Below are 12,590 nucleotides of genomic sequence, written 5' to 3' on the forward strand. Positions count from 1 at the left end.
AAATAAAGATAGAAATCAAAGGCATGCCACTGTGAAATTACAAAATAGAATTTAAACAGTATCGGTATAGAGCAGCCGTGGGCAAACTACGGCCCGCGGGCAGGATCCAGCCCGTTTGAAATGAATAAAACTAAAAAAAAAAAAAAAAAAGACCGTACCCTTTTAGGTAATGATGTTTACTTTGAATTTATATTAGTTCACACAAACACTCCATCCATGCTTTTGTTCCGACCTTCCGGTCCAGTTTAAGAACCCATTGTGGCCCTCGAGTCAAAAAGTTTGCCCACCCCTGGTATAGAGTGTCGAAATTCCATTTCTGCACAGCAATTAAAAGAAGCTATTGAAGGAAAACAAACAAGATGCAGAGCAGCAGGGCAGAGCCATAGGTGTTTATTTACATATGTAAGTAAATTTGCATATGATAAGCTCTAGCACTTGCTTACCCCCTTAGAGAGAGGGCAAACAAATGTACAAGAATGGGGATGGCCTGAGAGAGAGCAGACCAAGGACTGCATGTGCCTTTACTGCCCTCTGTCCTTCACCCCACCTGCACCATTCTGTAACAGGGATCTACATGCAGACAGCCCAGTGACACGGTGGCACGTGTATTCATGTGTTTTGCAAATGCTTTTACCTGAACTAAATATTCCCGAGGGAGCAAAGGTAACCGTACATGTTCCATCAGCCGAGCCATAAATTCTTGCCTTACATCCTTGTCATGGTTTACCCAAGCTATTACTGCTTCAAACACCTTGTGGAAAATATGGGGAAAAGGAAAATAAGTAATGAGTTATGTACCAAGGCAACTGAATAAAATATAAGACTACATTTCATAACACAAGTTTTGCTTATAATCCAAGTTTAACCCATGGCTCAATTTTCCCCCAAAATCCTGACTTGTGATACTTAAAAAGCCATTCACTCAAATTCTTTCCTTTTTTTATTTGTTGTTTAGCAAATACTTTATTTTTTTCTGAAATTAATCAGATATAATTGGTAGATAACATTGTGTAAGTTTAAAGTATACAATCTTAAGGTACTGACTTAATATATTTATACATTGCAAAATGATTTATATATTGCCGCAGCTTTTGCTAATACTTCCATCATATCACACAATTACCATTTCTTTTTTGTGGTGAGGACATTTAAGATCTGCTCTTAGCAGCTTTCAAGCATATAATACAATATAGTTAACTATAATCACCATGCTGTATATATCCCCAGAATTTATTCATCTTTTTATAACTAGAAGTTTGTACACTTTAATGAACATCTTCCCATTTACCCTTCCACCCAACCCCTTGTAACCTTCACTCTACTGTTTCAGAGTTCAACTTATTGAGATTCCACATACAGCACAAGTGATATTATACAGTATTTGTCTTTCTGTGTGACTTATTTCACTTAGTGTTATAACACTCTCAAGGTCCATCCATGTTGTCACAAAAGGTAGCAGTTCCTTTTTTCTCAGGGTTAAACAATACTTCATTATATATATATACCGTATCTTCTTTATCCATTCATCTGTTGATGGACACGAAGTTGTTTCCATTATCTTGGCTATTGTGCATATGCTGCAATGAACATGGGAGTGCAAATACCTCTTTGAGACCCTGCTTTCATTTTCTTTGGCTATATAACCAGAAATGGGATTGCTGGATCAAGTGGTTGGCCTACTTTTAATTTAATAAGTACTTTAGTAGTACTTATATATATTTAGTTAGTATCTCTCATTTGATATTTACTAAGCCAGACAAATGAGTGAAGGAGCATCTTGGATATTCCAGACACAGGATGCAATGTGCAGAAAGGCTACCGCCCCAGATTTATGGCTCCAGCAGAACCATGCCAGACATCTGAAGGCCCTGACACTGCAGAGCAGGGACAAGCTGTCCCTATATGCCCTGCATGAACTCTGCCCACAGAACTGTAAGCAAAGTAAGAGGGTTATTGTTTTATGTCACTATATTTTAGGGTGGCTTGTTATACAGCAACAGAAAACCACAAGAGCCTTCATTTCTCTAATGCAAGTATTCTCCTAGCGCTTAAACTTTTTAGAGGTTCTGCATTCTGTATTCATTTACCCCACTGGTTGTCCCTCTAATCTATGAGCCAAGAATTCTATTTTGTTCATCTTCTTGTACCTAAGACTCTATGACAGTTTCTGGTATGAGGAATACAACGAAAGTTTACACAACTTTAGACGCAAAGTACACGAAGAGAAAGTTCCAGTTTTGCTTCCTCCAAACATAGTATGTTCACAAACTTGGTGCCCTGATTCCCTGGGCTACAAAACCTACCCAAAGAGAAAAACCCACTGGGAGAAGCAGCTCCCAACACCCCTAACAACGGTGCAGGTGGCTGACAAAAACAACCCAAAACGTGCAGAGACAGAGTCTACAAGCAGGTGAAGCGCTGCACAGTGCTCTGGACGGGAGGAGCCCTGGTAGGGCTGGGATGTAAGTGACAGGGGACCACTCTAAGTGAAGAGGACAATCAAGGGTGTTCAGTCTGAAAGCAGCTAAACTTTGCCACCCAGGGTAACTTCCTCCAACGTACATGATGGTACAATTACTTTGGGTTGAGAAATATTGCCTTTAGATCACAATTCTTATAGGCCTCTAGCTGTGGGAAGAAAGCCAGTTCCCAAAAGGCACTTGTTTCAGACAGTTTAATGTGTGCAAGTCCTTCCCATAGGGGTCAAGTACAAAACTCTAATGCCTAACAGTTTTCAACATCTCCTAAGAGCGAAGGAACAGTAATTTACACAGACAATCAACAAATTTCTTAACTTTCAAATCAAAGATCACTGGCCGACACTACACATACAGGAACACAGTTACCAAAGTGAAATAAGGAAAAGAAAAATACTACATCACTATACACGGGGGGAAACATTTATACTTACCTTCTCTTCTGAGGATATGGTCAGTTTGTCGCTTGAGATTAAGCTGCACACTTGTTCAATGCCGAGATTGAGAAATTCTTCACTAAGTACAACATCTGCAAAATGTTGCTCTGTTTGGAGGTTAAAAAGAAAATCTATTAACACCAACATTCCATTATCATACTTTCAAACTGTTTAAAAAAGAAGGGGTTTTTCTTAATCTAATCCAATAATGAAAAAAAGAACTGTTCTTCCTCAAGGCAAATGATCTCAACTTGGGTGCCAACCCCCCCTCAATGGGAAATGAATAGTCTCTTCAACAAATGATGCTGGGAAAACTCGATATCCACATGCAAAATAATGGAGAAATTTTATTGGTGACTCATGAGCTCCATGAATTTGAATATCCAAACCTCTTCCCAGATTTGGGAAGCTGTCAACCATTTTTCTTTCAATAAGCTTTCTTTCAATAGCCTTCTACTTCTAGAACTCAAATGATCCACAAATTGGTTCTTTTGGTATCCCATAGGTATCAAAGGCTTTCTTACTAATTGTCAATGTTTTTTCTTTGTTCTCTTCTGACTGGAGTTTCAAAGTTCCTGTCTTCAATCTAGCTGATTCTGCTTGATCCAATCTGTCACTGATGCTCCCTAGTGTAGTTTTTATTTCATTCACTGAATTCTTCAACTCCAGAATTTCTGTTTGGTAAACTTGTCCTTTTGTCATATACTGTTTTCCTAATTTTGTTGAATTGTCTTTCTGTGTTTTTTTGGAGCTCCTTAAGTTTCCGTAAATAGCTATTTCGAATTCTTAATGGGTAAATCATAGATTTCCATGTCTTTGGGTTCAGTTACTGGAAGACTGCAGTGACCCTTTTGTGGTGTTATAGGTCCTTCATTTTTTGTTCCTTGGAGTTTTGCAATGCTGTCTTTGCATTTAAAGTAGTAGTCACATCCTTCAGTCATCACTAACTGCCTCCAGGAGAGAGATGCCTTTCAACAGCCCTGTTAAAGATTCTGAGGCTTCCCCAGGGATTCAGTTCATCCATCGCTCTCAAAACATGTAACCTGAAAATGAACTCGATTTCATAGATATGATCTGATTTGGACAGAACAAAATGTGACAAACATTTTACACCTTTCAGGACACAATTATATTATCGATTTCTGTTGAATACACTATCAACTAAAACCTTAACGTCTTTGGATTGGTTTGGCCAATAGAAGTCACAAAGCCAAGACAAGAAATTTTTTCCTTTTACTAAATGAGTTTTTATTCAGCTTACCATACCTCAGTAAGGTACAGTCAAAATTAGCGGCTATTGTATACTGGCAATACATACACACAAACTAAAATGTACCTAACAAAGCCTTTACTTAAAATGTAATGCTAAAGAGCAAGTCATCTCAGCAGTTAGGCTTCTTCCTCTACTTATATCCAGGGTTAGTTCCCTATCCACAATCTTGCTTCAGCCACCTCCTGTCTTCATTACACTAGTTCTGTTACCAGCCTCATCTATTGTTTCCACTCCTTTCACTCACAAGTTGACAGATTATTCTGTTTCTAGCACAGAGCTTTCACAGTGACACTAGTAATTTTCCTTTAATGGTTTACCACTGTCACTGAGTAAAGCCAACCTAGTTATACTACCATTCAACAATCAATTCCATCTCTCTGAACAAATCCCGCAATTGCAAAAGGACATAATTCCCAGTGGCATAGACTATGCCATAAATATGCAAAATGCATTAAATATATATGTAGTGCATACACTGTATACATATATGTGTGTATATATAGTATACATAGTATAGTATATATATATGTGTGTGTATTCTTCCTTATATAGAATAGAAGGCTTTCATCTATTATATAGAATTCTGCCTTATATAGAATAGAAGGCTTCTCTTTATTCTCTATAGCTGTTGAATGTTGCTGTTTGTGTCCCTTCTGAAAATAAGATAAGTTATCAAGAAATGAAAGACAGCCTTGGCCAGTTTTGCTCAGTGGAAGGATCTCGGGTTTGATATCCGTCAAGGGCACTTGTGGGAGGCAACCAGTCAATGTGTCTCTCTCACGTTGATGCTTCTCTCTCTTTCTCTCTCTCTCCCTTCCACTCTCTAAAGATCAATGGAAAAAATATCCTCTAGTGAGGATAAAAAAAAAAAAGAAAGAAATGAAAGACAATCCCTAGGATTTATCACACCAAGTCAGGTCCCTCATCCCAAATTAAGTCAATGAATTCAACAACAGAAGTCCAAAGTTTTGCTTGTTCTGTTTTGTATATATGCAGTGATAAGGTACAAATACTCTGATTTCTAAGCACCTTTTTTATCAAAATTAAATGCCACGTGGGATTCCTTAATCCCTCTACACCCCATCTAGACTCTCATCTGAGAAGCAAGGTAAGTGCATGGATAACAACAGTATTTTAGATCCACAAACAGCTCACCTCTGAAAGACAAAGTGTTTGGGGGGAAATAAAGAGATCTCTAGTCTTCATTTTCCTAATTAATAAAATGAAAGTGTTAGACTAGATAAATGCTAAGGTTCCCTACAAGAGCTAACACTATAATTCTTTGATTCTGAATACTATTAGTTTGTAGGAAAAAAATGCATTTCTATATCTCCAGCAGTTCCACTAACACAGACAGTTTTGATGAAACCTGAACACAGCTCACTCATCTCAGCTAGAAAAACTGTCAACAAAGAAGAGCAGAAAGAATGCATGTGGCCCTGACCGGTTTGGCTCAGTGGATAGAGCGTCGGCCTGCAGACTGAAGGGCCCCAGGTTTGATTCCGGTCAAGGGCATGTACCTTGGTTGCGGGCACATCCCCAGTAGGGAGTGTGCACGAAGCACATCGATGTTTCTAACTCTCTATCCATCTTCTTCTCCCTTCCTCTCTGTAAAAAATCAATAAAATATATTTTTTTAAAAAAAGAATACTTGTGGTTTGCTAGGGCATAAATGAGGGCCATAATGAATGAGAGAATATAAAAATGATTAATCCTTTTAAGAAGTCTCATTCAAGTCTACACGAATTCAATCTAGAAGTGCTATATATCAAATGCTTTCACAGTTCTCCAAAGAATCTTCTGTTGTCAGTCAATTAATGTTACAATAGACCCTTGAATAATCAGTACCTATTCTTTGGTATGCATATCACACCAACAAGAGTAGTAATGCTGTTATTAAAACCACTCTTTCAACATAGAGGGCAGCTTTCAAATGCATGAGCTTGTTTTGACAGGTGTTTACCCCACGCAGTGGTTCCTAGACTAAATTATGGAAAGGTGGCACACGATTGAAGTAAATTGATTGCAGAAGAAAATGTTATGAGAACTGCTTTTACAGAAAATAGGGCACAATCTGAATATACTAAATTTAGGCGTGAGTTGACTATTACTGGCCTATAAACTCCTTGTAAGCAGAGGTTAAATTTTATTGGTCCTGTTATCACCCACAGCCATTTGGGTAATGCCAGGTACATAAAGAGGGTAGCTAAGAAATGACTGACCATTGGGTCTCAGCTGAGCAGCTAAGAGATAGCTGAGCACAGGTTTATGAAGAAACACAAGCCCGGGAGAAGGGAGGAATACGGTCAGCACAGAAGATGAGACCTTGGAATTCCAAATCCCAACCAGGCCCTTTGTGCCCTGGAACTGTGGTCTAAGGTGGCAAGTATGTTTGGAGGAAAGACGGTGGTCACAAGGAACTCGGAAAGGGGCAAGGGAGCCAACAGTACAGATGTGGAAGGTGCTGAGGGCAGGGGAAATCACGTACAGGGGGCAAAGGCAATCTAAGCGTCAAGGGCAAGTATGCCTGGAGACCTAGAGAGAAAACAGGCTGCAGAGAGAATGCTGCAGACTGGAAACCAGCCAGCCAGTGCAGAGCTCAGGATGGTGACAGTAACAGAACAATGGTCTGGAGGTGATACCCTTTGAACCACCTCCCCAGTACGTAAAGAGGGGTGTAGAGGGAAGATTGTCCGTGAGTTGACAACTCTTAAAATTGGATAATGAGCGTTACTCTATTTGTTATGTGTTGTAGCTTTTCATAATAAATCATATTATAAAATATTGCTTGTAAACTTAAGAAATTAAGCAAATTTAAGACTCTGGAGCAGCTTCCTACCTGGTGAACACGTGGAGATGTGGGTCCACCCTAGAGGGCACAGAAACTCTGTGTCCTTTCCCCATCCCTTGCCCTGTGCATTCTTCCACCTGGCCTGTTCCCGAGTCAAATCCTTTTGTAATAAACTGAATTCTAAGACCTAACTTCAAAAGATACAGACTCTGACCTTCAGGCATTCCAGCTCTGGGAGATTTGCTGACCTTCAACCGTAAAACCATGATGCACACCAGACCACTGTTTGACCAGTTTTGCGTCCTTCCTTATCCGAACAGACTGTGCTGGTCTGCATGCAGAGAACTTTTCAACCGTCTCCCCTTAATCTCTCTGTCCCGTTTTCTCTCTCCCTCCTTATAAACCTCTGCCTGCATTGAGATGTTAACATGGTCATTGGGACAAGAGTCCCCATCTTCCCAGGCTGCCGGCACTTAAATACATTATTCCTTACACCAAAAAAAAAAAAAAAAAAAAAAAAAAGACTCAGGAGTATGGTTTAATAGAGTACATCCTTTAAGACTAGACTCTGATTTAAAAGAGTGCATTCAAAATGAAAATCCAATCTTTCTTTATAATTTAGATGAAAGTGACAATAATTTTTCCACAAAAAATCCTTGGCATAATTACAAAGAAGGACTCTAGAAACTAAAATATGGAGGTGTTCTAATATTGATGGAAAACTGTTAATCTTTTATAGCATACTGTAACAAAGTTAAGATTTTAAATAAAAGAAAGAATTAACAAAATCTGTTTCCTGAAAGCCGAGTAAATGAGTTCCTTCTGACAGAGTAAACCTATGCGATCTAGTAAGTACATCACGTAAAGCACGTCTGGACATTTTTTGCATCAATCCTGCTTTATTCATTCTTTCCCTACCCATCTCTTCAGAGTCAGTAATGTTTATCAAGCACTTTGGAGACAACTAGCAGCCCAAGGAAGATACAATGTTAAATAGTGATTACTTTATGCACAAAACTTATCAAAAAATACATATGCTTCCTTGGTTTACCTGATATAAATCACTGAAAACAGGCACATTATGTCTAGTAGTTGATGGGTCTTGTGGATTTAGAAGAAATATTTTCTATTTAGCTGAAGAAGAGAATTGGTTGTATGGAAACACATCAGTGGATTCTAATTTGTCTTTGGTTTTTCTTAAAATGCCTCATCCCACAGATTTCATGAATATCATTACACATTACAGGCATTCCCCAACTTACAAAAGGGTTGTGTTCTAAAAGTTTACCTGTAAACAAGCTTTCTGGAACTCAGATCACATTTTCCTACTGAAACAATTTTTTAAAGGGCAGTCAGGCCAATCTACAGAAATCTATAAAGCTCAAATTTATTGGACCTATTATGTTTTACTGAAGCACTGTGGCTTTTTGTTTTCAACTAACCACCTTATACCATTATTTCTTGGATAAATGCAAAAGGAGTTCTGGGAATAATTCTCCTTTCCAATGCTCTGCATGTGCATGTGCATGTACACATACACACGCCCCCAGACTCCCCCACACACATACCTTTTGCCCAGGTCCATATGTCAAAATGTCCCTTACTCAAAGTAAACATGATGGAGCAGAGATTAGATGAAGGGCTCTCGCCTTTGAAGGCTGGAAGAAGTAGGGGTTACAGAGCTAATTAAGGGGCAATGGTTATGGAAGGTCCTATAGTAACTGTCCCTATTGGGTCTCACAGATACAGAGGACTGATGGTGGACTGTAACTTCCACAAGGTTTATCCTCCAGAAAGATGGTTAAAAAAACAAACAAACTTCCTAATAATCACTTTTAGTATATATATTTAAATGTTTATAAACTCAAAGCAAAGTACATTATTGGTTACTTTTGTGTTCTTTAGCTACATCCAAAGCTATAACAAGAATCTCTCCTCCCCAGAGAGGGGGATCTGAGGGTCCTACATAGCAACCATGCTATATGGCTTCCTCAACAACAGCAACAAGCCCTTCCTCTGCCAAGGGAGAGGATGCCAGCACAAGATCCTAGAACCCACTGTCTAAGGAGAGGGCTGCCTATGTTGGATGTACTTTTCTTTTCTTTTTTTTTTCTTGTTAATCCTCACTTGAGGAAGTCTTTTCCATTGCTTTTCAGAGAAAGGAGAAGGGCGGGGGGGGGGAAGGGTGAGAGGTGGGGAGAGAGAAACATCAATGTGAAAGAGACACAATGACTGGTTGCTTTCCTCATGTGCCCCAACCAGGCGGCAGGAAGTGAACTCACAACCCAGATACGTGCCCTTAACCAGGAATCAAACCCGATACCCTTTGGTAGGCGGGCCGACACTCTTAACCACTGAGCAACATGGACCAGGGCTGGATCTACGTTTCTTTTTTCCCCAGTTTTTTGTTTTTATTGGATCTACTTTTCTACTCCACCCAAAGGCATCTAGATCTTCATTGCTTTAAAGATTTTTAAGCAACAAGGCTGTCTTCATGTATTCAAGAGGAGGGTGTAAAAAGCCACAGAGATAAAATGACTTCATTTCCTATGCAAACAATGACTATTAACTTGAAAATTTGAAAGACAAATACATAGGGATTCAAAACTTGCATAAAATCAGGTATTCTATTACTTAGGCTCAATACCAATTTATAGTGTTTTTCTTTTCAAGTTCAGAATTTTATGAACATGATTCAATTATACTGTGCTACCATTATAACATTTTAAATGTCTTCTTATAAGGCCAAGATCCAGACACAGGACATGATTTTCCAGAAATCACTATAGATTCACTTCAAAATTCAAGTTTTCCAGATTCCTCCTGGTCTCTAACTCAGCAGAGGTCTATGCGACTTGCCTGCATAGGTGTTGGCCTTGTTCAGGAGGTCTGTGCATGCATGCATATCCGCAAAAGCCCGGATTCCTAAGCAGTTGACAGGGTGAAGCTGAGATTCCAAAAATTCACAGCAAGTCTTCTTCACATCCTGTAACTGTAACAAACCAGCAGCTGGAAGAAGCACCTGTAACACACAAGTAAGCATGATAAGGCAACTGCTGGAGAAACACTGTCACTATTTGTTGCTTCTACAGAGGGCACAAGAGGTCCAGCCACACAGCTTATGATTTGCATCCAGACCCATACACAAAAAAGTAATCTAAAGATTATTTGCAAAAAAAGAGTGATGCCTCTTCACATTCCTCATAATTTTTATAGAATCTTTCAAAGGTCCTTCCTTAGTCATAAGAATATAAGAGCAATTAGATCATATTAGATTTAATGGTTCTTTTTATACGCATACAAAATAGTCTTTTGAATTTTAAAAATATAAGTTGTTAGGATGCTAGGGGGTGCTATGGTTCAGTGAAAATGATTTTGTTCCCTGAGTTTGAGCAGTCATGGGATGAGCTTCAGTGATTTGTGGAGCAGGCGTGAGCCCAGAGGAGTACGTACCATAACAAAGCCTCATTTTGTTCATCCACTGTCTGAACAACAAAACAAATTGCTTCCCTTGGGGGTAGCACCATTTTAAATTCAACAGTCTCTAGCTATAAGCAGACAGTGTCTCTAGAATGTAATGCATGTGCTAAAAAGGAAAACATAAAAGATAAATGCCTAGTAACTTTTTAATTAGTTTTTATTTGAATAACTCCAAAAATTTTCTTAATTATAGGTTATTCTATACAATTTAGCTAGTATCTTCACTATAAGTACTATATCCAACACTATAACTGCTTTTCAAATAGGTCAATGATGAAAACATTTTTCCTTGTAAGTGAATTAGTACAGTGCTATGTTAAGGACCATATTTGAAAGTCAAATTTAGGAGGAAAACTTCATAAGAAGTTCTCAAACATCTGCAGCTCTTTTATAAAAGCCAAAAGGAAAAAACAGCCTCAACTATTTAGAACAATGGTCAATTTTAGAAAAGATCACATAAGCATAAAAAAGAAATAAGACCTCCCTAGCTGGGTTGGCTCAGTGGATAGAGCGTCGGCCTGTGGACTGAAAGGTCCTGGGTTCGATTCCAGTCAAGGGCACATGCCCAGGTTGCAGTGTGGGGTGTGAAAGAGGCAGCCAATCAATGATTCTCTCTCATTATTGATGTTCCTATCTCTCTCTCGCTTCCTCTCTGAAATTAATAAAAATATATTAAAAAAAAAAAAGAAACAAGACCTAAGTTCTTACAGTAATTGACTTTCAGATATGCCACAGAGGAAAAATAAATAATAATTTTGAATATCTTTTACAATATTCCTAAATGTATGTAAGTCGTCCTAAATGTGGGAGAGTGCACCGTGTCTTTCTGTAACACAAACCACTCTATTTTCTTAAAAAAAAACAAACATGTAAGTTTTAACTCTCAGATCTATAGACTGTGTGTGCCCCCACATGAACATAATCAAATGGTCATGAATTAAGGACTAAGAGGATAACTTATGTTTCAGTCCAAATCCATCAACTAATATTCATTTTTTTAAAAACATAAAACAATATGTATAGGTAATGCCTTTTCCTTCTAATTTAAGAAAAATAAAGTGCAAATAATGCTGTTTACAGCCAAACCTTTTGTGTAATGTGTATAGTGTGTTTCATTATGTTATGAGAATGAATCTCCATGGAAGACTTTAGTCGAGATAATTTGCAAATTGGAGGATTTCCTACACTGGTATAATTGTGCTCTGAAGCAATGTAAAGTGCATTCCAAGATGCTTAACAAATGCAGCCATTTAATTCAGCAAATACAAATAGTTAAGAAAGTGGTCTTCAGTGTAAGATTCAATCTCTGTGAAATTTGCACAAATAGCAATGATCACCCATCTAATCAGCATTTTTCCAGAAACACCACAGTGTAGTACAGTAATAGTCAAATTGTTTGGCAATACGGAAAGACAGAGATACTTGGGAGGAAAAGTGGCTGAGCAGAAACAGGTTCACTCATACACTGCTGGTGGGAATGTATACAGGGGTAGGCAGAAATAGGTTTACAGTTGTGAATACATGAAACACAGTTTATTCTTGTATTATTATTTCTTAATTATTGTATTATTTTCCATAAAAACAACTGTAACCCTACTCTTGTCCACCCTATATTGGTTCAGCCCTCATGAAGAGCAAATTGTCTATTTCGATTAAAATTACAAATGCCTACATCCTCTGACCCAGCAACTTAACTTACAGGTACACTAATATATGCAGAAAATCTCACATGTACAAGATATTCATTAGAGCATTATTGTGGGTAATAGCAAAAGTTAGGAAAAAAGCCTAAATGTCCATCTTAAAGAGACTGGTTACTTATAATAATCTATTCGATGGACTCCTCTGCAGTCATTCAAAATAATAAGAATGGTATATATGAATGAGATAATTTCTAAGATATATTAAATGAAAAAAAAATCAGTGTTCAGTTCATAGTATACTAACATACACATATAGACCCACATTTACATATGTATCCATCTAAAAAAAAAAAAGCAGCTACAACAGGCTTTAAAATTTTTTATTCTGAATAATTTCAACATCACTATCAAACCCAGGTCTACCTTATGAAGAGACTGATATTTATAACATTGTAGAATCTCAGATCTGAAGAGTATAAAACAAGTCAG

At 38.0% G+C, this 12,590-nt stretch overlaps 1 protein-coding gene across 9 annotated transcripts in view; it reads right to left on the minus strand.

Moving 5' to 3' along the window:
• The window catches only part of KLHL2 (kelch like family member 2), an 80,583-nt gene that overhangs the window by 23,935 nt on the left and 44,058 nt on the right, over positions 1 to 12,590 (minus strand). For all 9 annotated transcript variants that reach the window (XM_036312376.1, XM_036312377.1, XM_036312384.1 and 6 more), the window contains 3 exons: positions 9,838 to 10,000; positions 2,912 to 3,021; positions 635 to 751 (listed from right to left, as the gene is read on the minus strand). In XM_036312376.1, coding sequence (XP_036168269.1) covers positions 635 to 751; positions 2,912 to 3,021; positions 9,838 to 10,000 — 390 coding nt within the window. The remainder of the gene's footprint in view (positions 1 to 634; positions 752 to 2,911; positions 3,022 to 9,837; positions 10,001 to 12,590) is intronic.

This window comes from Myotis myotis, unplaced genomic scaffold (assembly GCF_014108235.1).
Source record: "Myotis myotis isolate mMyoMyo1 unplaced genomic scaffold, mMyoMyo1.p scaffold_m19_p_6, whole genome shotgun sequence".
Taxonomy (NCBI): domain Eukaryota; kingdom Metazoa; phylum Chordata; class Mammalia; order Chiroptera; family Vespertilionidae; genus Myotis; species Myotis myotis.